This window comes from Pan paniscus, chromosome 9 (genome assembly GCF_029289425.2).
Source record: "Pan paniscus chromosome 9, NHGRI_mPanPan1-v2.0_pri, whole genome shotgun sequence".
Taxonomy (NCBI): domain Eukaryota; kingdom Metazoa; phylum Chordata; class Mammalia; order Primates; family Hominidae; genus Pan; species Pan paniscus.
Genome location: NC_073258.2, coordinates 100,737,179 through 100,764,392, shown reverse-complemented (window position 1 = coordinate 100,764,392; position 27,214 = coordinate 100,737,179). Strand labels below are relative to the sequence as shown.

Here is a 27,214-nt window from a genome sequence, read left to right as displayed (position 1 = left end):
TTTAAGTGAATAAGCCAGTGAACAGGTGGATGCTTGTGTCTGCAACCCCTGCTATTTAGTATCTTTAGGTAAAAAAATTTTTTAATAACCCCTGCAAATGTTTTCAGCAGGGGGTAAAAATAATGACTGTGCCTTATAAACATTGAATAGAGACTAGAGCTGTGCTCTTGGAGCCCTTCTGCTTTGCAAAGTATCTTTCTTGAAATAGACTTGATGGAAGGGATAGGATTCATTATTCCTGGTGGAAATACAACGTAAAAGTAGACAGGAAGAATCAAAACATATGTGAGAGAATGGCAATGAATGCCCTCTATAAAACTAAAAGTGAACTGAATTCCAGCATGGTAGGATAAAAGAGAGGCTAGGAAATATACTTGTTCTCTTTGCTCTACAAACAACCTCCTCTACAGAAGACTAGTAGTCTGGCAATTTAAAGTTCATTGGTTTGAGCAAAGGGTAATAGTAAAGAGTACCAGCAGGCTGAGAAAAAGAGATTCAAAACTAGCACACAAATGACTAGGTGAGGCTAACTTAAATTGTTACACTCTTTTTGAAAGACAGTTTGACAATACTTATCAACAAACTTAATACTGATTCTCTCACAAGGAAATTCCACCACTAGAAATTTAGTATCAAAAAATAATTACATATATGTATATAACATATACACAACACACACACACATATATATATACATACATACACACACACACGGTTCTCTATTAATGTTCATTGCAAAGCAATTTACAATAAGAAATATTTTTGAAAATGCCCTCAAATTTCTAGTATCAGAGTAGAGATTAAATTATCTTTCTGGAATACATGCAGCCATTAAAAATTGGGGATTAAATAATTTTTAACATGGAATGATGTTTATAATATAATGCTCGGTGAAAAAAATCTAATCTCTAAGGTCCTAAGGCATGTATTACATGTAATAAATTAACTTATCTTCTATTTACTTAGAATGATTTTAGTTATGTACCATTCTTGGGGGAACTAAGAAAACAGTCAATAATATCATTTTCTATAGGGCTCAATTTTCTTTTGGAACCCTGGTTGACAATGGCTAGCTTCAATACACTATTCTAGGTCATATATTCATAGAATCTGAACAATAGCAGGTGTTTGCTAATTTATTAATATTTTATATCTTATAAAATTTAATTATATTGATATAGATATACATCTATGTGAAGATATATTTCTATGTGAAGATATATGCAGGAGATGTATTTCCATTTTCTAGATATTAGTACTTTTTCACTATAAACATTTGTAATTTGTATTGTTTTAGGACTAATCACCATATATATGTATATACATATATATACACACACACACACACACACATATGTGTGTGTGTATAAAATCATACTTTTTCTTTCTTTTTTTTTTTTCTGAGACTGAGTTTCACTCTGTTGCCCAGGCTGGAGTGCAGTGGTGCGATCTCAGCTCACTGCAATCTCTGCCTCCCGGGTTCAAGGGTTTCTCCTGCCTCAGCCTCCTGACTACAGGTGCATACCACCACACCCAGCTAATTTTTGTATTTTTAGTAGACACAGAGCTTCACCATGCTGGCCAGGCTGGCCTTGAACTCCTGACCTCAGGAGATCCACCCACCATGGCCTTGTGCTGGGATTACAGGCATGAGAAACCATGCCCAGCCCATACTTTGATTTTCAATTTCATCATAGAATCATTGTACATATTAAATTATTTTTTCTACTTTGAAAGAAATGGAGGTGGTGGGGGATACGAATAATTTAGAAAATGTTTATATGAGACAAATATAGCAATTACATCTTGACTGCTTTTATCCCGTGCACGTGGACCTCCAATATAAATTGAGATTTTTAAAACAATTGTCAATTGTTATTTACACTCAAAAATATGTGTATTAATATATGTGGCTGGTTACAATTTCTAATGCTTCTGCCTAGAAACTGTAAACATATAGCTGAACTCTGGGTTAAGAAAAAGATTCTTCAACTAAGAGAAAGAAAAAGCAAGTAAATATAACCACAGCTGTTTGCACTTTCATTTTAATGGCATCTGTATGACTAATATTTGATTTCTTCAGACAGAAATGGAAAGAATGCTAACTATGAAAGGAGGAAAATACATGTGCTATAAAGTCCCCAAATTCACACAGAAGAAAAACATATATTTCATTCCAAAATGCTGCAAACAATATATAATATCAAAATTATGTATAAATTTTCAAACATAGAATGATAGCAACATAAAGGGTAATAACAAGATTTTCCTATAGCTCCACAGATATAAATGCTGAAAGCAAGTTACATTCATGGAGAAAATGAAGTAAGCACCTATAATATGAAAACATAAAATCACACAAAGACATATACTTTTTCACTTGAAGATTTATATTCTAATCCCATAGCAGCTTTATTCGTAATAGTCAAAAATTGAAAACAGTTGAAATGTACATCAACTGATACATGGATAAACACCTGAAGCATTAGGTTTGGTGCAAACATAACTGTGGTTCTGTCATTAGTTTTAATGGCAAAAACGACAATTACATTTGCACCAACCTAATATATTGCAACAATGAAATATTCAGCAATTATTTAAGAAAAACCCAACTAACTGCCTCAGCAACATGCCTGAATCTCAAAATTATGCCAAGTGAGAGGAGCATACTGTAGAATTTCTTCAAAAACAATTTCTGGACAAAACAAAATATAGGGACAGAAATCACATCAATGAATATCAGGGATGAGAACTGGGGGAAAAATCAATTGGAAAGGGAAGAGCACTGGGGATCTTCTTGTGGTGATGGAAATGTTCTATGCCATGATTATGGTAGTGGTTACATGATTTCTTTTATCTTAATTCACTGAATTATACACTTAAAAGTTGCTGATGTTCATTATATGTTAATATACCTCAATAAAACTGATTAAAAATGATCCATATTTAATAAGTGAAATAAAACAAAGAGAAAAGGATTGACTCAAATATTAATTTTCCAACTGAGAACATTAATTGAAATTCCTAAATGAAGATAACATTTTCTATTTGTTTCTATTTCCCTAGAGTAAGATTTATATTATATGTGATCAAATAACTATGTCACTATATTTCTTTATTGAAAAAATATAAAGAAAGGTAACATTATCTTTTGAAATATACAAAATTAGCTATTTAAAGTGGGGTACTCAGGCCTCATTATTTGGTTTAGGACAATTAATAAACAGTAGTTATCAAGTACCTGATAACATCCAGGACTATGTCAGCAAATCTATAAAAGATGCAAAGATACCTGGACTGCCTCAGTAGCCTACATCGAGTAGGAAAAATAAGATGTCATAAATGACTGTTGTGCAGTGAAGGATGTGACAAGATTTAGACAAGAGAAGAAAACTTGTTCATAGGCACTTAGGAATGCTAATGAGGAAGCAGGGGGCCAGGAGAGAAGAATAAATCCTTTGTTACTTTGTTAACCATAAACGGATAAAATGAAGAGGGAGGGCATCATCATCATCATCACTAAGTTATAGAGTATTTACCAAGAAGCAGGCACTGGGTAAAATACTTTACATATATCATCTCATTAAATCTTTCAGCATATACATGTAAAATTTTGAAAATGAGGAATTATGGTAAGAACATGTTATATTTCTTCCCCAAAGTCACATTGCTGATAAGTGACAAAATTAAATTCTTCTGACCCTAGAGCCCAAGAAATATGTATACATATACTATAGTTATTTTAAGGTATGTACTTTGAAAAATGATACAAGTTGGCTGGGTGCAGTGGCTCATGCCTGTAATCCCAGCACTTTGGGAGGCTGAGGTGGGTCGATCACCTGAGGTCAGGAGTTCGAGACCACCCTGGCCAACATGGAGAAACCCCGTCTCTACTAAAAATACAAAAATTAGCCAGGCGTGGTGGTGGGTGCCTGTAATCTCAGCTACTCAGAAGGCTGAGGCAGGAGAATTGCTGGAACCCGGGAGACGAAGGTTGCAGTGAGCTGAGATCGACCCATTGAACTCCAGCCCGGGCCGACAACAGCGAGACTCCGTCTCAAAAAAATAAAATAAAATAAAATACACGTTTCAACAAAAGTGTATAAGGGAGATGGGTAAGCATTTCTGGCACTGGAAATGACATGATCAAAGGCAAGGAAGCTGAAAAAAATGAATACAGCGAGTAAGATAAACAAAAGCTTAGGTGCTCCATAGTCAAATCGCAAACTATACAGGAGACTCAAAAAAGGATCGAGTGCCAGGTTAAGGAACTTAAAGTTAATTTACAGGTGATGGGGAGATATTGGAGGTTTCTATGGTGATAAATTCATAAGAAAAATATATCATCATATGACAGATAGGGAGGACTAGCTTAGATACTCTCTGGAATTAGAAGGATATTGTAACTTTCCAGACATTCTGACACATCCACATTTTTCATGCTCAACCCATACATAAGTTACCCCATTTCTTTCTTCCTGCTTTGAGTTTTAGAGCAAGCACTACTAGCAAAAATTGCACACTAACTTGTCTGCATTTAACATACTAATTTGACTGGTTGACCACTTTGGCCAAACCAAATGAATGTAACATGGAAACACTAGTTATTCCCGCTAATGGGAACCAGTTATCAAAGGAGTGAGTTGCTTGCTTTCTTGATCCATTATTTTTTACATTTTTCTGTGTAGACTATAAAGATGAAACAAAAATAGGCTATTTTAAGGACTTGGGTCAAATCCTTTTAATATGTGGTCAAATCCAATTAAACAATCAAAAATAATTAGGTAAACTAGAGAGCTGCTTGATGTCAAAATCCCTAACCAATCTAAGTAAAAAAACAAAGGTTATTGCAGTGTTCTAAGTCTTTTTCCTTATGCTGTGTCTAAATATTCTAAAACAAACTCCATGTTGAAGTGTTTGCTTTGTGATAGTTTAGTTTTCCATGTGTAAGTTTTGTCAGATAGTTTACAAAACTAAAGACTCTAAAACACATTGAGTTTTCCTTTCTAGTGATATCTGGAAAATATATTACAATTAAGTGTAGGAAAAGCAATGAAAAGAACAAAACATTTTTCTATTGAAATATTTTAAAGTAAAATATTTTTAAATGATCTCTGCAGATTTTTAAATAATGTCAAAATGTATCTGTTGATAAGCACTAAATTCAGATATTATTAAGTAACTAGTTAAAGCACTTGTTACAAATGCTTCGATGGACAGCACAGTTTAGGTTGAAGCAGTCTTTTTCTGATTAATTTGATAGTATATAATTTAAACATTTTTTACTCACAAAGGAAAACAGACATGATATAATAAAAATACATAATTCCTTTATTTCTCAAGCATTTCCTTCATTATCCTTGTATTGTCTATCTTGTCTGGCTTCTAAATAACTGCTAAAATAGACACTTAAGCACTGCATTATTTTACTTGGTAAAAATACTAAAATGTGTGTGTGTGTGTGTGTGTGTGTGTGTGTGTGTGTGTGTGTTTGTGTGTATGTGTTTATTTTTATCTACTGTTTATATCCTTGATTTGGGAAGCATTAAATGTTTAATTCAGACAACAATTTAGTTAAGTCAATCAAAATAATTGATGAAATCTCTTGTTTATTTGAATTGGCATAACAAACATGTTAACAAGTGGCCTACGTATACGCAAAATAAACATTTTTAGTAAAATTTCAGACAATATTGTTAGAGTAGGTAGATAGGCAGATATGAACAGGGCAGAATAGGGCCCCAAAGAATATCAGGCAACTGTCAGGTGACTGTCAGGCAATTGTCAGGCTGTCTCCTCAGAAATGAGTGGTCAAGACTGGCACAAGGGGAAGGAACATTTCCTAACACATAGGAAACACCTTGAGCTTTTGGGCAACAACCTCCCAATAAGATCCTAGGAATTGAACAAACACATCCAGGCATAAACAGTAAGGGTCAAAATGGTGGAATTTGATCTTCCTCTTGGGACATGTCCAGGGATGCACAGTAAGAGACAAAATGGCAGATTGTGACCTTTTTCTGAGAATATATTCAGGCATATGCAGTAAGCAGCAAAATGGCAGTTTGACCAGTATATGACCTTCCTCTGGGGGAGCTAGATTGGTAAGGGAAAACTGCTCTAAGAGAGCATGCAGATAACTTCAACCACCAAATGATGCATGTGGCCCCTCCCGGACAGTGGCAAGTCATTCTACACACTGCGATTAGCCAACATCCTGCCCAACAGGAAGGACAAGGGGAAAAGACCAGGATAAAAAGCAGGAAATTTAAATCTATAAGAGCACTGACCTAAGGATCAGGCAAGGCAGTCAATCTTTTGAGTTTCTAACTTGGGTCCTTCCAAATGGACTTTTCTTTGTTTCAATAAACTCTTATTTCTGCCTTAAATCTACTACCTTTTCTTGGCCAAATTCTTTCTTCCAACAAGACAAGAATCGAGGACCAAGGACCCTGCTCAGACTTGCCACCAGTAACAATATGTGATACGGTTTGACTGTGTCCCCACCCAAATATCATCTTAAATTGTAGCTCCCATAATCTCCACATGTCTTAGCAGGGAACCAGTGGAGGATAATTTAATCATGGGGGCAGTTACCCTCATGCTCTTCTCATGAAGTCAGTAAGTTCTCACAAGATCTGATGGTTTTATAAGGGGCTTTTCCCTCCTTTTGCCCAGCACTTTTCCTTGCTGCTGTAATGTGAAGAAGGACATGTTTCCTTCCCCTTCCACCATGACTGTAAGTTTCCTGAGGCCTCCCCAGCCCTGCAGAACTGTCAACCAATTAAACGTCTTTCCTTTATCAATTACCCAGTCTCAGGTATTTTGTCACAGCAGCATGAGAACGGACTAATACAGTAAACTGGCACCACGGAGAGTGGGGCACTGCTGAAAGGATACCCAAAAATGTGGAAGCAAATTTGCAACTGGGTAACAGGCAGAGGTTGGAACAGTTCCAAGGGCTGAAAAGAAGACAGAAAAATGCAGGAATGTTTGGAATGTCCTAGAGACTTAGAGGGCTCAGAAGACAGAAAGATGGGGGAAAGTTTGGAACCTCCTAGATACTTGTTGAATGGCTTTGACCAAAATGCTGACAGTGATATGGACAATGAAGTCCAGGCTGAGGTGGTCTCCGATGGAGATGAGGAACTTGTTGGGACTGGAATAAAGGTGACTCTTTTAGCAAAGAGACTGGCAGCATTTTGCCCCCACCCTGGGGATCTGTGGAACTTTAAACGTGAGAGAGATGATTTAGGGCACCTGGCAGAAGAAATTTCTAAGCAGCAAAGCATTCAAGATATGACTTGGGTGCTCTTAAAAGCCTTTGGTTTTATGTGTTCATAAAGATAAGGTTTGGAGTTGGAACTTACATTTAAAAGGGAAACAGAGCATAGAAGTTCAGAAAATTTGCAGCCTGATAATGTGAAACAAAAACCCATTTTCTGAGGAGGAATTCAAGCCAGCTGCAGAAATATGCATAGGTAATGAGGAGCCAAATGTTAATCACCAAGACAATCAGGAAAATGTCTCCAGAGCATGTGAGAAGTCTTCATAGCAGCCCCTTCCATCACAGGCCCACAGGCCTAGGATGAGAAAATGGTTTTGTGGGCCAGGCCCAGGGCCCTGCTGCTTTTTGCAGACTCAAGACTTGGTGCCCTGCATCCCAGCTGTGGCTAAAAGGGGCCAAGGTACAGTTCAGGCCATGGCTTCGGAGGGTGCAAGCCCCACACTTTGGCATCTTCCATGTGGTGTTGAGCCTGGAGGTACACAGAGGTCAAGAATTGAGGTTTGGGAACCTCTGGGTAGATTTCAGAATATGGGAGTGCCTGAATGTCCAGGCAGAAGTTTGCTGCAGGGACAGAGCCCTCATGGAGAACCTCTGCTGAGGCAGTGTGGAAGGGAAATGTGGGATTGGAGGCCCCACACAGAGTCCCCACTTGGGCATTGCCTAGTGTAGCTGTGAGAAGAGGGCCATTGTCCTCCAGACCCCAGAATAGTAGGTCCACTGACAGCTGGCAATGTGAGCCTTGAAAAGCTACAAACAAGCCAGCCCATGAAGGCAGCTGAGAGGGGGCTGTACCCTGCAAAGCTGTAGGGGCAGAGCTGCCCAAGGCCATGGAAGCCCACCTCCTCCATCAGTGTGACCTGGATGTTGGACACGTAGTCAAAGGAAATCATTTTGAACCTTTAAGATTTGAATGTCCCACTGGATTTAGGACTTGCATGGGGCCTCTAACTCCTTCATTTTGGCCAATTTCTCCCATTTGGAATGGGTGTAATTATCCAATGCCTGTACCCCCATAGTATGTAGGAAGTAACTAACTTGCTTTTGATGTTAGAGGCTCATACCAGGATGGAACTTGCCTTGTCTCAGATAAGACTTGACTTGGACTTTTGAGTTAATGCTGGAATTAGTTAAGATTTTTGGGGACTGTTAGAAGGGCATGACTGTGTTTTGAAATGTGAGGACATGAGATTTGAGAGGGGCCAGAGGTGGAATAATATGATTTGGCTGTGTCTCCATACAAATCTCATTTTGAATTGAAGCTCCCATAATCCTCACATGTTGTGGGAGGGACCTGGTGAGAGGTAATTTAATCATGAGACCAGTTATCCTCATGCTGTTCTCATGACAGTGAGCAAGTTCTCCAGAGATTTGAAGGTTTTGTAAGGGGCTTTTCCCCCTTTTGCTTGGCAATTCTTCTTGCTGCCACCATGTGAAAAAGGATGTATTTGCTTTCCCTTTTGCCATGACTTTAAGTTTCCTGAGGCTCCCAGCCCTGCAGAACTGTGAGTCAATTAAACATCTTTCCTTTCTAAATTACCCAGTCTCAGGTATTTCTTCATAGCAGTGGGATAATGCACTAATACAATACAATATACTGAATGTGTAAGGACCATATGATATAGTCAAAAGGACATAGGGTTTGAAATCACAGACCTGGATCTCTGTGTTTTCATTTATTAGCCATGGGATTTTAGGCAACTTGCTCTCTGAGCTTCAATATTACCATTTGCAATGTGGTGGTAACAATAACTTACTTATAAAACAGGGATAAAGATAGAATAGGATACATATAAAATGTAAAATACTAATTTTCTTTGCTTCTATTTATCCAAAGAGATGGCTAATTCTAGGCAAAACTTAAAAATAGAGCTCTCTGTGTCCAAATAATATAACTCAAGTAACCCTAATTACAAGCTCCTTTTAGGAAAAAAAGTCATAATCACATAATAATGACTAATTGATTACTTTTAAAATTAGTCTCACTCAATTACACTTCCTAGAATCTATTTATTTCCATCTTGACAATATCTTTTGCATAAGTTATTTATAAAATGTAAGAATACAACATTAACGTATTTCAAAGTAAAACTGTAAATCTTGTAAAAGTTGTGGGTTTCATTAATTTAATAAAGACACGTTTGGAAAACAGCTTCAATCAATAAAGCAAAATTATTAAAAAATGAAAGTCTGTGTGATAAACTCTCACAGAATAAAGATCTTATGTAATTCAATATATACTGATTTGAAATAAAACAACTAAGAAATCTTTAGAAATTTGTGGAAATCCTTAAATATTTTTAGAACAATTACTTTTTGTGTTTGTGGTACAAAAGTTAATTTTGAAGCAAGGAGTATCATGGTATCTTACTATTTTGTAAGATTAAAGATGCCAAAAAAGTCTTGTCCATTTTTCTTGTAATTGTAGTTACATCATTTTAAATTATGATTTACATTGTATAATGTAAAATCTCATTTTAAATAAAACTATCATCAAAAATATTTTGTTTTTACCTTTGTGAAATTTTGTTTGCCATTTTATATAGCTTTAAGGGAACAATTTCTGGTATTTATTTATTATTTTAGGATAAAAAGGTCTCCTGAAGATAGCAATGATACTTGATGCCCTTTCACTTAACTGTCAGGGTTCATTTTTCCTTTTCTTGATCCCTTCCCCTTCTTAAACTCTGAGATTCCCATTTCCAAGTGCCATTCATCTTCTAGTTGCCTTGTGAGCTTGATGTCAACTAATCTCTGACAACTGTTAATTAATGTTAGGAGATAATGATTTAAGGCAACCCCTTTCTCAAAAGCATTTGCATTTTAAAGAGGGTTTTTGAAGACAGATTATCAAGACAAAGTTAATTTAATGCTCACTGTCCTCCAACCATTGAGCTAATTATCTTACATAAACTACCTCTTAATTCTGACAACAGTGCTGTGAGGTAGCTTTTATTATTCCTTCTCTACAGGCAAGGTAAAGCTTAATTTAACAGACAGACCAATGGTAAGTGTCAGAGCCAGGATGAGAATCCCCGGATGTCTGAGACCAAATCCCAGGTGAAATATGATGGTACAGTATAGCTATTTAGAAGCAGAGAATATCTGGTATTCCTTCATCATAGTGTTCTTGGGACTATCTCTTGTATTCTCTGGATTTGTTTACTTATATCTTATCTGTCTTTACAACAGTTTTGAGAATGGTGAACCTGTCTGCCTGTCTTAAACTAGGTCGAAGAAAAAGTATTTAGAATCCAAAAGAAAAAAAAAACCCACAAAACAAAAATTCTCTCTTTTGTTTCTTTCTTTCTTTAATAGGAAATGTCCCAGCTGAAGTGTTACAGCTCATACACAAAAACTGAAGACCTCTTTGCTCTACTCTAACCAACACTTCTAAGGAGTCCCAATGCCAAGGGGAATGAGGGGTTGCTTAGATTTAGCAGCTAGAAAGGGGTCAGCATCTTTAGTCCTTCAGTGTCCATTGTGTTTTGACTATTATTTCCAAACTGGATATACTATATGTTAGAGTGTTCACAATGAAGGAGTGTTAAAAGGACAACCAAATGCATTATGCAGTATGTTTGCTGTGTGCTCAGGCATAAGCTTCGCTATATAGCTCATTACATTATAAATTCAGCTACTTTCTATGATGGCTTAAAGCTTATATGCAGAAATAAAATAAGTTTAGTCTGCAAATACTCACTTTATGCACTTACTCCAGTTGCCTTGGTGCTTCCTACTTAACTGATTATTATGATTTTATTTTCCTTCCCTCTGAGATCCAATGTACATGCAACACTAGTATTCCCCATGATGGATATGCATACCACCACAATTCCACCTATAACTGGAGGAGTGATAGTAGAGAAATTGATTGTTTGGAGAGCATATCTTATTTAAGTGAGATATACCTGTCTATGGTTTTGCACTTTATGGGAGTCAGGTATATCAAGAACTGGAGATTTATATCCAGTTTTCTGAGCTACCTATAGATATATAAGACTTCATGTATTCACAACTCAACTAATCTTTTCCTATCCTAAACCAAATTCTCCATTTCTTAGGTACTGTATTTCACAGAGCCAGAAATTTACACACCCTTTCTTCTTTAAATTTTGTTTGAATGAACAGATTCATTAATCACCAAAAACAACTGCATTGAAACTGTTCAAAAATAATGTTAAATAGCTATATTAAGATTTTACATATAATTTTGAAAACAGCATATAAAATATTAAATTTTGAAATGAATAGAAGGAAAATTACAATTTAAAAACACATTAATAAAAATAGGTGAAAGTAAAAAGATGGCAAATAAACCACAGAAAAAGCATGATAACACTTCAAACTATACTACAAGTCTACAGTAACCAAAACAGTATAGCACTGGTACACATAGACCAATGGAACAGAATAGAGGCCCCTGAATTAAAGCTGTATACCCACAACCAATTGATCTTCAAAAAAAATGACAAAAATAAACAATAGGGAAAGGATACCCTATTCACTAAATGGTTCTGGGAAAACTGGCTAACCATATGCAGAATTAAGTTGGATCCCTATGTCTGATCATATACAAAAATTAACTCAAGATGGATTACACACTTAAATATAAGACCTCAAACTATAAAAATCCTAGAAGAAAACCTAAGAAACACTCTCTAGACACTGGCCTAAGCAAAAAAATTATGACTAAGTTCTCAAAAGCAAATGCAACAAAACCAAAAAGTAGGCAAAGGATATGAACAGACACTTCTCAAAAGAAAACGTACAAGCAGCCAGCAACCATGTAAAAATGTTTAGCATCACTAATTATCAGAGAGATGCAAATGAAAACCGCAATGAGATACCATCTTATACCAGCCAGAATGGCTATTAATAAAAAGTAAAACAAAAATAATAGATGCCAGGTGCGGCGGCTCACGTCTGTAATCCCAGGACTTTGGGATGCAGAAGCCAGCGGACCATGAGGTCTGGAGATTGAGACCATCGTGGCCAACATGGTGAAACTCTGTCTCTACTAAAACACAAAAAATTAGCTGGGTGTGGTGGTGTGCGCCTGTAGTACCTACCAGCTACTTGGAAGGCTGAGGCAGGGGAATCGCTTGAAGCCAGGATGTGGAAGTTGCAGTGAGCTGAGATCATGCCACTGCTCTCCAGCCTGGCAACAGAGCAAGACTCTGTCAGATAGATAGATAGATAGATAGATAGATAGATAGATAGATAGATAGATAGATGATAGATAGATTAGACAGACAGATATTGGTGAGGTTACAGTGAAAAGGGAATACTTCTACATTTTTCATGGGAATGCAAATTAGCTCAGTCTCTGTGGAAAGCAGTTTGGACATTTCTCAAAGAACTAAAACTAGATTACCATTCAACCTAGCAATCCCGTTACTGAGTATAAAGTAAATAAACCACTTCAACGTAAGCTTTTGAATATTTCTGTACATAATAAAGTCACATATGTAAGTAAAATAGTAATAAATGACTTATTTATGTAGAAAGTATCTATAAATGACAGCTTCTAAATAGTAAAATAACTTTATATAGGTTTATAGGTTTTATGAGGCTATTTCTACATTTTCACAAAGCCTTGCTTTACAATATAACCCTCAATTTCAAAATTACTAAACTGAAAAACACGTTTTTTGGCAATCAAAACTCATTTGGGCTAGGTGTGCTTAACATTTTAAATATATATATTTATTGTCTTATAGATGAATAACCACCTCAGTATCCAAACAAGGTATTTTCATGTACATATGTTGCTGACAGAGATTAATATTGATCTCTTGGGAAGAAAACTGAGAAATTTAGCTATCAAGTCAATTCAAGCTTTTGCTTTTATTTGAAGAAAAATGGGCATTGCACATCTATTTGAGGTAATAAGAAAATGGATCTGTGGGCTGTTTCTGAATAATTTTTAATCTTCTCTGATGTATAAACTGTTTTATCATTTCATACAGCTTCCACTGAATCATAGTAGCTGCTACAATTTGAAATAGCAATACATGAATGTGATATTAAGTGACCCAAATATCTGTCACGAATATAGGATACAATGAGCTAATACCAGAAGGCTGACAGAAACTGTTTAACACCTTGCAAAACTCAACTGTTAGAATCCGCATTTCACTCAGTTATTTCACATGCGTTTAATGAACACCTAGTAAGGATCAGACACTGTGCTACATATTGGGAATATGAAGTGGAAGGTGGTAAGCTTCATATACTGAAAGAACATATAACCTACTTGGAAAGATAAAAATTATAAAATTTGACTCCTGACACTTTACATTGTATTGTTCCAATAGATAAAATAACAAACTAATTATGATTTGAAAAAAGGAAGTAAAACAAGATTGGGAAACAAAATGCAATCAAGCATCAGTTGAACAAGTATGCTATGATAATCTACATGACTATCTGGATGAAACAGAAACTTGGGTCTAAGATTTCTAGCACGTATCAGGTTATTTACTAATTTCATAATATCAATCTCATTCCACCCAAACAAAGGCAGTTGTTGAAGTCATTGCTAATAAATGTCAGATCAGAAACTTCACCCTGGATTATTCTTTTCTCACTTCCTCTGTAATTTGGTTTGGTGTGTCCCCACTCAAATCTCATCTTGACTTGTAGCTTTCATAATCCCTACGTGTTGTGGGATGGATCCAGTGAGAGGTAACTGAATCATGGGGGTGAATTTTTCCCATTGTGTTCTCATGATGGTGAATAAGTCTCACAAGATCTGGTGGCTTTAGAAAGGGCAGTTCCCTTGCACATGCTCTCTTGCCTGCCACCACGTAAGACGCACCTTTGCCCCTCCCCTTCACTTTCTGCCATAATTGTGAGGCCCTCCAGCCAGGTGAAACTGTGAGTCCGTTAAACCTCTTTTTCTTTATAAATTACCCGGTATCAGGTATTTCTTCACAGCAATACGAAAATGGACTAATATATTCTGTTTCTTCAGCAAGCTTTTTTGACTATATTTTCCCAAGAGAGTTTCAAAGTTCTTCTTTTAAGCAAATAAGCAAGGCACTAAAATTAATGCACCATTTCACAATATAATTATGAGAAAAAGGTAAATTTTAAGAAAGGTTTTCTTGTTACATAGCTGATCTGTTTTTTTCCTATTCTTATTTATGACTTTTCCATCAAAGTTTCTGATATTTATTAAAACCTGGGCTCATTTCATATATTTCTGAATATTATACATAGATTCATTCAATAAATATTTTTGAGCTCATACTCTGTCCTAGGCAATGGGGTAATAACAGTGAACAAAACCTGCAAAATTTATGTCTTAGTAGAATTTGCATTGTAACCGAAGGAGACAAACTATGAACAACGAAGTAAGCAAATGCGTGCAGTATATGGAATGCTAGGAGCACTATGGAGAAAAATTAAGGCAGTATATGTAATGCTGTGAGTATTACGGAGAAAAATAAAGCAAAGATGGAGAAACGAATTGTGGAGTAGAAATCAAAAGAGGAAGATCGTAAAAGGTTTTACTAAGGTGATATTTAAAGAAAGATATGGATGTGAGGGAGTGAGCCATTCATATACCTGGGATATACATGATCCAGGCCTAGGGAATAGTGACTGCAAAGGCCTTAAGGCAGGAGCCTGTCTGGTTGTTTGAGACATCAAGGAAATGACGACAACTACAAGAAAGAGAGTAGGAGGGAAATCAGTAGCTGAGTTCAGAGAGATCAACTGGAGGCAAATGGCGAGGGTTCTCCAAGTGATGGTAAGGACTTTGGCTTTGATATTAAGCTGAATGAGATGGTGCATGAGTCTGCTCAAGTTGCCATAACAACGTACCACAGACTGGATGACTTAAACAACAGAAATTTATTTTCCCACAGTTATGGAGGCTGGAAGTCTGGGATTAGGTGACAGCATGGTTGGTTTCTGATGAGGACTTTCTTTCTGGTTTGCAGATGGACACCTTCTTTGTTTTCTCACATTCAGTAGATAAAGAGAGCTCTCTGGTGTCTCTTCTAATAAAGTCATTAATCTTATCATAAAGGCCCAACCCTCAAGGCCTCATATAAAACTAAAAAAAAGCCCCATCTCCAAATACCACCTTCTATGGTCTGAATGTTTATATCCCCTCAAGAGTAGTATGTTGAAATCCTAACTGCCAATGTGCTGGTATTAGTTGGCGAGAGTTTTGGTAAGTGATCAAGTCATGAGAGTGAAGCCCTCATGAATGAGATTAGTGCACTTATAAGTAAGGCCCAAGAGAGCTCTCTGGCCCCTTCCACCATGTGAGTACACAGCAAGAAGTTGTCTATGGACCAGAAAGTGGGCTGACATCAGTAAAATTACTGATAGTTTGTATGTGGGGTGTAGAGAAAGTGAGAAGTGAAGAATGGCTCTGAGGCCTGATGTACAGAATGAAATTTCTATTAATAGAGGTGGAAAAGACTGTAGCTAGAGAAGGTTTGGGGAAGAAATAACCAGGAGTTCAGATTTAGACATGGTTAAGATTGAAGTGCCTATTAGCCAAATACTGATAGGCAGTTGGATATACATACAAGCCAGAGTCTGGGTTAGAGATGTTATGTTAGGGAGATTTTAGATATTTAGATATTTAAAGCTTTATTATCAGGTGAAAACTAACAAAGTGTGAGTTTATTAAGGAAATAAGAAGTTATAGTACTGACACCTGGGGGACTATAAAGAGTTTGAGGAGATGAGACAAATCAGCAAAGGAGATTAAGAAGAAAGAGTGGAGGAATATCAAGAGTGAGGAATCTTTTAAGCTAAGTGAAAATAGTGTTTTATGGAGAAAGAAGTAACCCACATGAGAACTGAAAATAATCCAAATGGATAAACAAAATGGAATGTGTCCTTAAAATGAAATACTATTCAGCAATATAAAGCAACAAACTATTGATACATGCCATGATACAGATGAATCTCAGATTCTGCCAAGTAAAAGAAACCAAACACCCACAGACGTGCACATACATAGATTGCAGATTGTATGATTGCATTAAAATGAAATTTCTGGCTGGACCCAGTGGCTCATGCCTATAATCCCAGCACTTTGGGATTACAGGTGAGCGGATCACTTAAGCCTATGAGTTCAAGACCAGCCTGAGTAACATGGCAAAAACATGTCTTAAATAAAATAAAATAAAATAAAATAAATTTTCTAGAAAAGTCAAAACTATAGAGACAGAAAGCATAGCAAAAATTGCCTAGGGACATGAGTAGGAGAGGGATTGAATGACTTTTTGAAATGATGCAAGTATCTTTTGAGTTGTGGTGATGAAGGCACAATTATATAAATGTACCAAAACTCATTGAACTGTACACTTAAAATGCGTGAATTTTATGGGATAAAAATTGCATGTCAATAAATCTGTTAAAAAGAGAAAGAGAGTAGAGACAAAAAGAGGGAGAAGAGAGAGAAACACACAGACTGACTGAGAGGAATAGAATTGGATAGAGTATATAAAGAAAAAGTTTTTGAAGTTTTACTGTAAAGGGAAACCAAAAATCATGTAGTAAATGAATGAAGAGGGCATTGGCCAATGGAGTTTTCCTTTGTTTTATTTTTATATGGAGGAAAGAATAGCAGGTTTCCATGTTGATGGACTGCTCCAGAAGAGGAATCAAACTCTGATAAAAATGCAGAAGAAGGGGTACTGCTGAAACAATTTCTTAAAGTAGGCAAAAAAAGATGAACTACAGCACACACAAGTTGAGAGATTAGTCTTAGAACTGCAACAAATGCATATGCTATACTATACCGTTGGAAGTAAAGCTTGGAGTCACAAGAAAAAGAGCACAGAAAGAAAGGATTTCTCAGCAAGGCAAAATTTGCTTCTGCAGAAGAATGCTGCTCCCAAGTCTGGTCATGAGAGCACACCAAACAAAGGCGGGAAGGGGTTTTTATCCTTAATGCCGCTTATTCCTGCTACTGTGTCCTGCCTCCACTGGCTGGAGTTGGACTGCACAATCTAAGCTGAACCTGGCTGGCTAACTTGAAAGGTGCAGGAATGTGGTTACACTGGCAGGAAGGGCAGTTTCAGCGGGAAAAGCTGTTGCGATGGGAGGGGTAATTTACAGAGTGGGTAGCAAATGTGGGCTCTGTAAATAAGGACCGTTGGGAAAGTTGTTTACTGAAATTAAAATAGGGAGGAACAAAGGATAAGGAAGTCAGTGTGGCCTTGGAAGTAGGGGACGAAGAACAAGGACGCTGAATAAGCCAAACCTTTGAAAAGGAAATTCTTTTGTATCTGACTTATACTATACTATAGTACACTATGCTATACTGTACCATATACTGTACTATATACTATAATATATACTAAAAACTGGGAAGTCAGAGTGTATGGCTACAAATGCTAATTGGTGTGTGACTTGGTGATGAGGGCTTGTGGAGGTTATTTTCTTATTGCTTTCTCTTTCACAATGTAATAGGATGCATGTTTATCACCTGAGATTGAGACTGGGGAAGACACATAAAACATTTGACAAAAGTATAGTAAAAATAATAGGTTTTTAAAAAAATTCTAGTTAACATTAAGATGCATGTGAAGTTCATCATTTTTATTTTAAATTGACAGCAGTCTGCATAACTGGTTTTTTGTTCATTTGCTTTGTGTGTGTGCTTTGGTGTTTGGGATTGTTTAACAGTAATATTAAACTGAATAGATTCATATGTGAAGTAGGCTAAGAGTTGGATCTATATTGTGATTAGGGTTTTGCAAACTGGAATGTCAGTGTGAGAAAGCAAAAGAGAGATGACAAAATTGAAACTGTATAAAAGAATATGATAATAACTGAAGGAGAAAAGTAAGAATCAAAGGAGGTGGAGTAGAATGAAAATAGGGTAGGATCAATGATTTGTAGATTTCCATGACATGAAAGGACTCCTGGAATCAGGGTACTAAAGGGGTGAGTAGAAGATAATGGATGCTGTTCAGAAAATAGGAAGCTTGTAAATGTGGCAATTGAGAGACTGCAGCTGTGGTAATAACATATCAAGTTGGCCTTGGTCAAGCAGATGAGTTCAGATGTAAAACACGATTATTGAACAGTCATTTAATTTACATATATTGATCTCAATCAGAGATCACATTATTACTTATTTAATCAGTTATTAGTGCCTATTCTTATCTTATGCTTATCTTACCATATATGCAATTCATTGTACTATATTCTCCCACCAGAAATCTGTATACAGTTTTCTCTGCCAACTGGATAATTTATGTGTAATCCTGAAGTTCTGACTTCTATATTATCCTCTTCCATTTCACTTTGTTTAAAAATACACGTTCCCCAGCCTTAAAATAAAGATCATATCTCAGAAAATCTTGCTTATTTTCCCACAGGGGTCACTTTATGTTGTTAACTCCTGTCAGTATAGTGATGGATTCATTCATCCTCTATAAAGCCTGTTATATTCTCTTTCTCCTTCCCCTTCTTTTCCCCTTTTCTGCAACCTCTAACAATTATTCAACTAATAACCCCTTTGGATGAAATCTGTTTAATAACCAATATGAGACATGACTTATATTAATGCTATACACTTTCCCTAAATGTAATATAAATTTTTGTCTTATCCATTAAAAAAATTAAAACAGATGTTGTCTTGAAAGAACCTAAATCTGGATTTAGATGCAGGCAAGAATAGATATGTTTAATGTAAACTTCCCAAACCTTTCACAGAAAGATTAGAATAACTGGATTGGTGTACAGGAATTGGAGCGGTACAACTCAACAATTGGAGGGGTACAACTCAAACAATAATTACCCTAATTGTAATTATTATCTGAGTTTCAAATAAAAGTGTTTTCAAAAATATGTCCCTGTTGATATGCAGCATACTTTCGATTAAAAATATAGAAGGGGGATCAGATAAAGATAAAGAAGTCTTAAGAAAATCAATGTAGGCCATTTTGTTATTAAAAAAATATGTACAGTAGAGCCAAATTGGGCTCCATTACTACCCTGATAATATAACCTAGAAACAAATATGGCCAACACTCTAATTAAAGAAGAAAAAATTACTGACATACCAAGACCTTCAATTCTGTTACCAGTTGTTAATTAAGGCCTTCATTCCTTGGTTCTTCCTTGTGCTCTTACTCTTTCTCTCTCTCTTTAACTGATGCTGGTCACTCTTAACTTATAGTAAAGCTATACTAAGTTCCAAAGGAGTACTCATCTCAAACTATAAAACTCAAACAAAATAGATATAATTAGGTGTAAGCTTGCAAAAGGACGTATAATTAATCTGAGCAGAGCTTAGTTTTCTTCTTCCTCAAGCCACATAAAGTACTCACCATGACTTTTACAAACAAGACCTCAAAGAGCCAAAAAGTACTAACTAAATTGCAGTTTTGTTTGAAACTCAAGAAAAGCATTTCTTAGAAGTTCTAATTCCAGTGTGGCAAAGAGCACCATAAACAACTAAGTACCCAGTTTATCTTTTGAAACAAGATGCATATTGGTATTCAGTTGACTCAACTCTGATACTCCAAACTATTTTGAAAAGTTTTCATTCTCTCAGTTTATCGCTTCCTTTGTGCTCTAGGCAATATATTCTTCACTGACGGAAGACAGAGGCATAACAGTGACAGTTAACAGTTAGAATGGCAATAAAACAATCTTATTGGAGTTCAGTATCCTGTCTAATGATATTTAGAGTACGTGATCTTGAATTACTCATCTGTCACTCTGATAGATGTCAAGAAAACCATGCACATTTCACCTGAAATATTCTCCCATCAATATACCGTCTAAAAGAATGAACACATAGCAAAAGAGAGCAGCAGCAGCAAAGAATGAGATCCTACCGTACCTGGTGAATGTGGCGGAGGAGAGCACATCAGAACGACACCCTGGCCTTCCCTCACAGAGACTGCACTTCTTGTCCGGCCACTAAAATTTCCCAGATCTGTCAATATAATAAAACATTTAGATCCAAGGCAAAAAAGAATGTAAAGAATTGCTATGATTGTAACTTGTACTTACTTTCTATGATTATCTTTAAAAGGCATCTTTTGTTTGTTAATCAGTGACAAGAAGGCTTTAACATATATCTACATCATCTAATTTTAAATACCAAAATGGAAATAAATCTATACCACCCATAGAAAAACCACACTCTTTATTTTTATTTACAGTCCATTCAAGTTGCCAGTATAGACGCTGGGTAGTATAGCATTTTTAACACAAATAGTCATTTTTTATAATATTTCCTACATATTGATATTTCTACTACCAATAACGCCCATTCTCTCATAGTGAGAAGAGAAACAGAACTGGTTAGAGGACTTGGTGTCCCACCGGCTGCTTCATTATATGTCAGGCTAAGAATGATGTGTAAAACCAAGCATGAGCATGCCAAATTAGAGAGGCTTGTATGCTCTAACAAAATATAATAAAAATAGAAAAAGAATTCTTTTTCTATAAATGTGAATAAGAAAGTTATGTGACTTTCATTTTATGAAAGCCTAGAATGGGCTCTGTGAATTAACTACTCTCATCCATTTTGATTAGTCTGGGAGCATTAGTTAACGAAATATCCACTTCTATGTAAAAGGGATTATAGTATTGGAGATCAATGGCCTTCCCTTAAACTATGTTGCATTTACACAATTTGAAAAGACTTTCCTAAAAGGAAAATGGTCCAAAAGGGAATGATGTGTAATTTAAATTATAATTCTATTATTGCTTATTAAACTATTTATATCTCAGTACTTACGCCCCTTTCCTTTTTCTTGGGCTAGGTTGATCAATAAGACAACTTTTAGACTACTTTATTGCAAATGGTAGGAGTTCAATATTTTTATAAACAAACTGTCCCAGAATTCTGGGTCTGTAAATCATGTTTCCACGATAAGAAATTCTTCTTAGAAATGTTCTGCCATTTCTTCCATTAGGCATAAATTGTAAAATAGATTTTTCAAATATTTTAATTATTTCATGCTAAAATAATATGCTTTGTAGTGATACAAGGTAGAGCTTCAAATTTAATATTAATTTGACAAATAAACTGAACACTCAAGAAAATACACTAGTGGATATGAAGGAGATAAATTACTAGTCTATAACAATCTAAGAAAAATTCTATATATTATATTTTTGAGATGAGTAAGAATTTACTAATTATTTTGCTGAATGTATAACCAAATCTTCTTAAACGCATCCAAAATCATGGGGGTCTAATAAGCAGTGAAGACATGACACCAAATAAAGAAACAGAGAAGTATTCATTATTGCAGAATGTGTTTAAGATTTTATACAAAATTCAATGTTTCTTTATAAACAGTTAAGCTTTTCATAAAGTAGCAGGACAAAAGAAAAAGAGCAATTCTAGTTCTACTTTTCTGGGGGATTGTTATTTTAAAAATATATACACTAACTTCAGTAGCAGTAAAAATCAAGGCAGTCATTTTCAAATATATGTACCTACAAGGTTACTGCTCTGATTTCTATTACCAAATATTATGCTTGTCTCTTTTTGAACTTCATATGTATGAGATAATACAACATACACATGACTGTTTGTAACAAACAAACAAATATATGCAAAACATGGCTTTAAACTCAAAAGGACTGATTCTTAGAGGCTTTTTTTTTCCAAAAAGTGATCTTAATATGAAATCAAAGCATGGCAAGATTTCTAATTTGACTTCCTTTTACTTTACTCCTAGAAATACAATACAAGATAGTTAGGCAGTGGTTGTGGCAGGACTTTAATATATATTTTGAGAGCCTCCTCCCTCTGTTGCCCAGGCTGGAGTGCATGATGTGATCATAACTCACTGCAGTCTGTAACTCCTGGGGTCAAGAAATCCTCCAGTCTCAGCCTCCCAAGTAGCTGGGACTACAGATACATGCCAATATACTCAGCTAATTTTTCAAATTCTTCGTAGAGACAGAGTCTCGCTATGTTGCCAAGACTGGTCTCAAGCAATCCTCTGGCCTCTGTTTCCCAAAGTACTGGGATTATAGGGGAAAGCCACCATGCTTGATTTTAATATCTCTAGGGATTATGTGGTTTCACTTTCCTCTTTTCATCTTCATTGAATCTACAAATTCTGGAAGGTCATTGGGATATCGATTTATTTTAACTGAATTTTTAAAATGGTTTCTAAAACATAAATACCCATTTCAATCCATTTACTACAAGTTTATATTATGCTTATTTTTGTGACATTTCAAATCAACCTATTGTATTTACAAGATTGTTTTAATAGAAAACAGTCCTAAATTAATGCCTACTTCTGAGGAATTGAAGTACAGGCATGCCCTAGAAATTAAACACACAAAGAAAAGAAAATTATAGAATAACTATGACCTAAATTGTGTTTTGAGATCCCAATGACCCAAAAGATGATACTTCACTCCAATTGCTTTATTTTGTACCAGCTTTTAATACAAGTAAAATTCAACATTTCCTCATAGAATTGTCTCTGCGTCATTATTTCCTGGGAACTTTAGCACCAGAAGCCCAAAGATAAATAGATTTTTTTATATTGTGAGTAGATTTTTTTTTCTTTCTTGAAGACATATAAAGAAATACTAAAAAGAAGTCTGTACTTTCATGGGGTATGTACATTTCTCACTTAACTCTTTCCTACCATAAAGAAAAGTGAAACATTATTATCTACAATGTAAAAGTGGTCCCTGTGCCAAGCAAGATGATGGTTGATCTAAGGCAGAATGGTTTATGTGAAAAAATTCTTGGTTGATGGGGATGGTGGTTAGAATGAATAACCTGAGTGAAAATTTAACTGTTTGTTCATCTCTCACTAAGAAGAGAAAGGAGTTAATTTCTTTGGAGGTATTTAATCAGAGAACTTTGAAATACTTCGGTGGATGTATGTGCAGGTTCAGTGTTTATCATGTTATTTTAATAGATGACACGTTACATGTACCAAGAAGATAAATGGAAAAAAGACCAAGTGCTTTTACAGATATGGGCTTGAATTGTTTTATTGCAATTACACAAGGTCAAAAATACATGTTCGTGTGTTCTATTTTATACCTTTACAGGAAAAAAAGGGAGTAAAAACAAAAATCACGATACGAAGACTCTAAAATTCAGGTTCAAATTACACACGGAAGTAAATATCTTTCTGGATTTACTATAAAGCACATTTACAAATACTCAAGTTAAGAAAGAAGATGAGAAATTTTGTGATCAAAAGTCACAAGGCCCTAGACTTTGTCTTTGCTCTGACCTTTCTTTTTCTGAGTTAAGAAGCTCACACAGGGTTTAAAAGAAGAGCTGTAACTAGAACTGTAGCTTGGAGAATTACTGCACCTATTCATCCTAGAAGAACTACGCAAAAAAAAAAAAAAATGAAAAACACACAATAATAGATGTTATTAAGAGCTTTAGATGATGGAGTGTAGACTTGGGATATGAGATTTGAGCCATATTGATCAGATGTAAAATGAACCATTTTATGAATTTATTTAACAAATATTTATTCAATGCATACTATATATTAAAAACTGTGTTAGGTACTGGTTACGCAGAAAAACTGTAAAGGATATACATATATAAATGAATTAATCATACCTACTTGGGCCAACTTTTCATAGCTCACAGGAGTCTGGGTCACCAAATAGGTATATAAGCCCAAGTCCTCAAAGCTCAGCTTGTCACAGCCACACTCATGAGTGACCAAATACACACCATGAACATTTACCATGTAGCGCTTCACACTATTTCTCTAAATGGGAGCTATTAATACATGAACACACATACACACAGACTTTAGATTTTTCCTTTATTTCCTTCCTTTTTTCTCCCCTTTCCCTCCCTTCCTTCCTCCTTCTCTTCCTTTTTGCCTTGTCTTCCTTCCTTCTTGACATTCTTCAGTTACTCTTTTCATCCCTGTATTGTTCCACGAAGTATTTGAGGTAGCTTAAAATATGTATCTGCCTCAATAATAATAAGTAAACAAATAAAACAATAGTTGAGGAATTCTAGGTGAAGACAAAATAAGCATGGTGAGAAGGCTGCAGGGCAAAACAAGTATTTAGGAATATACACTATATATTGTTGTAAATTATTGGAAGTTGGCTACAAATTTGACTCTAAACTTAAGAGGAGCCAAAACAAGGTAGAGATATACCCAATCCTAAGGAGATTTCTCCTGAAAGACTTCATAGACTTCATAAAGATAACAGGTGATAATAGAGTTGGCAGAGATACTTGGCAAACTACTCAGAAAGTTATTTTTCTTTTTATTTTAACCTCCTGAGACATGTTGAGTAGGTAGAATGTGAGCTATATGTACCCACACACAAACACCTGAAAAATATTTCAAAAATTATTCCCTAAAAAGCATTATTTTAAAGTGTTGGAGGGCAATAGAGTACCTGAAACTATCAAAAGAGATAGTACATAAGAGATTCTGGACACTGATCTTGTATCTTATGTATGTTAAATATAATAGGTTGGTTTAGTTATTGGGGAGGAGTGAGGAAAAGGCTCAAGACAGGAGAATAAAAGCTATACAATTAGAAGTAAAACGCTGTGGTTGATTTGTCTCCTGGACTTATGTTTCCCAGTCTTAAGTCTGTTCTGAATAAGTGGCAATGTTGAGCTTATAGGAGTTGTGTTTGGAAAAAGGAAGAGGAATGGAGTGCCAATACTGAGGTATTCATGGCTATACATTTATCCTGTAGGTGGCCCTAATGAGTTTTAGACTATCAGTGCTCCAAGGATTCTCAATTAATTCTCTAAAAGTGCTGTGAACACAGATACGATTTAATGCAAATTTTAAAATTTTTTATAAAATTGAGATTTTGACTTTTTACAAAAAGACCATTGAAAAGGCAAATTATATTAGACTAAGTGTCAGAGACAAATTTTATAAAGTTTCATTAATTACATTTGAGTGTCATATATATTATATGAAAGATTAAGGAACTGAGCTGGCTTCTCAACATGAGAGGCCTTCAACTTTAATTTCTATGACTTCTGTAAAAACAACGGACAAGTTTTGTAATACTGACTTGGTATTTGCTGCCTCACTTGCAAAGTGATTGCATATTGAAGTCTTCCATTGGCTGTATTCATTGTTCCTGTTACTATCATCAGGATTATTCAGGTCACTGTAAATTTTTTTTCATTCCATGCAAATACCCTATAATAAAAATTAGTCAAACTTCATTCACAAACTGTTTTTGACCTAAATGTTTAGAAAAGAGAAAAGAGAGAAAAGGAAATGAATGAAAATAGTTATACTAGCTACTAACATACCTACTCTCTGCCAGGCTTCCTGGAAGTAGATACTAATTCCTGTTTTTCTATGCGAAAAGCAAGTAAAAAATTCACTGCAGTCATATATTTAATAGAGTTGGCAAATCAAAGTCAATGTGATTGATTCTAAAGTTTTAAAAACTATACCAGTACAAAAGCAATTCAATGTTTGGAAGTTAAGCCACACTAATTTTAGGAATTTTAAAATAATCTTCAATAAGGACATCTTATTAAAGATTAGTTTCTCAGGAAGAACAGAAAAAGCAGTTCTTACATATGTTTTGAGAAAAAATTAAATTAGCATTTTCTAATACATAGTCATTTGTCTGCACAGAATGGCTACCATAACACACTCTAGAGCAAATAAGATTCTTAATAATAGTTCTTAAAATAAAAATGTGAGTGTTGAATGGTATCTTGACAAAAAAGCCATAGAAAAACGAAGGTTTTTGGTGTTTTATTGGCAACTGTAAACTTGTGGGTCTATGATCAATTTATAAACAGATATGGGAGGGCTTATTATGTCCATTTATGATTAGGACACTGACATTCACTAAAATTAGGTAACAAGAATAAGAACTCATGGCAGAAAAGATGTGAGTTTTCAAAGTGACTAATTCAGCTTTGAAATTAGCATTAAAAAAATCTAGAGCTATTATGATACTCTTGGTTTAGAATGTTTTTAATCAATGAAATTATTTGATTAAATACTTTCCTGTTACACCACATGATATAATCCTACAATTCTTTTATTATTATTATTATACTTTAAGTTTTAGGGTACATGTGCACTACGTGCAGGTTTGTTACATATGCATACATGTGCCATGTTGGTGTGCTGCACCCAGTAACTCGTCATTTAACATTAGGTATATCTCCTAATGCTATCCCTCCCCTCTCCCCCCACCCCTCAACAGGCCCCGGTGTGTGATGTTTCCCTTCCTGTGTCCATGTGTTCTCATTGTTCAATTCCCACCTATGAGTGAGAACATGCGATGTCTGGTTTTTTGTCCTTGCAATAGTTTGCTGAGAATGATGGCTTCCAGCTTCATCCATGTCCTTACAAAGGACATGAACTCATCCTTTTTATGGCTGCATAGTACTCCATGGTGTATATGTGCCACATTTTCTTAATCCAGTCTATCATTGTTGGACATTTGGCTTGGTTCCAAGTCTTTGCTATTGTGAATAGTGCCTCAATAAACATAACGTGTGCTTATGTCTTCATAGCAGCATGTTTTATAATCCTTTGGGTATATACCCAGTAATGGGATGGTTGAGTCAAATGGTATTTCTAGTTCTAGATCCCTGAGGAATCGCCACACTGACTTCCACAATGGTTGAAGTAGTTTACAGTCCCACCAACAGTGTAAAAGTGTTCCTATTTCTCCACATCCTCTCCAGCACCTGTTGTTTCCTGATTTTTTAATGATCACCATTCTAACTGGTGTGAGATGGTATCTCATTGTGGTTTTGATTTGATAATGCTATAATTCTTTTAAATATTTGTTATCAGTCACCTATGAATGGGACAACATATCACCTTTAGGAAATGTTAACTTTTAATAAAAAGTGTCTCTCCAAAATAGCAGTTGAGCTAATAATAGGTATCTCAAAAAATATACTAACATCCATTATATGAAGATAAGAATTGAATTAAGATTCAG

At 35.4% G+C, this 27,214-nt stretch overlaps 1 protein-coding gene across 1 annotated transcript in view; it reads right to left on the bottom strand.

Annotated features, from left to right (window-relative positions):
• Positions 1-27,214, bottom strand: part of CNTN5 (contactin 5) — a 1,328,674-nt gene that overhangs the window by 417,703 nt on the left and 883,757 nt on the right. The window contains exon 7 of the mRNA XM_034933581.3: positions 20,121-20,216. Within this exon, the coding sequence (XP_034789472.3) occupies positions 20,121-20,216 (96 nt within the window). The remainder of the gene's footprint in view (positions 1-20,120; positions 20,217-27,214) is intronic.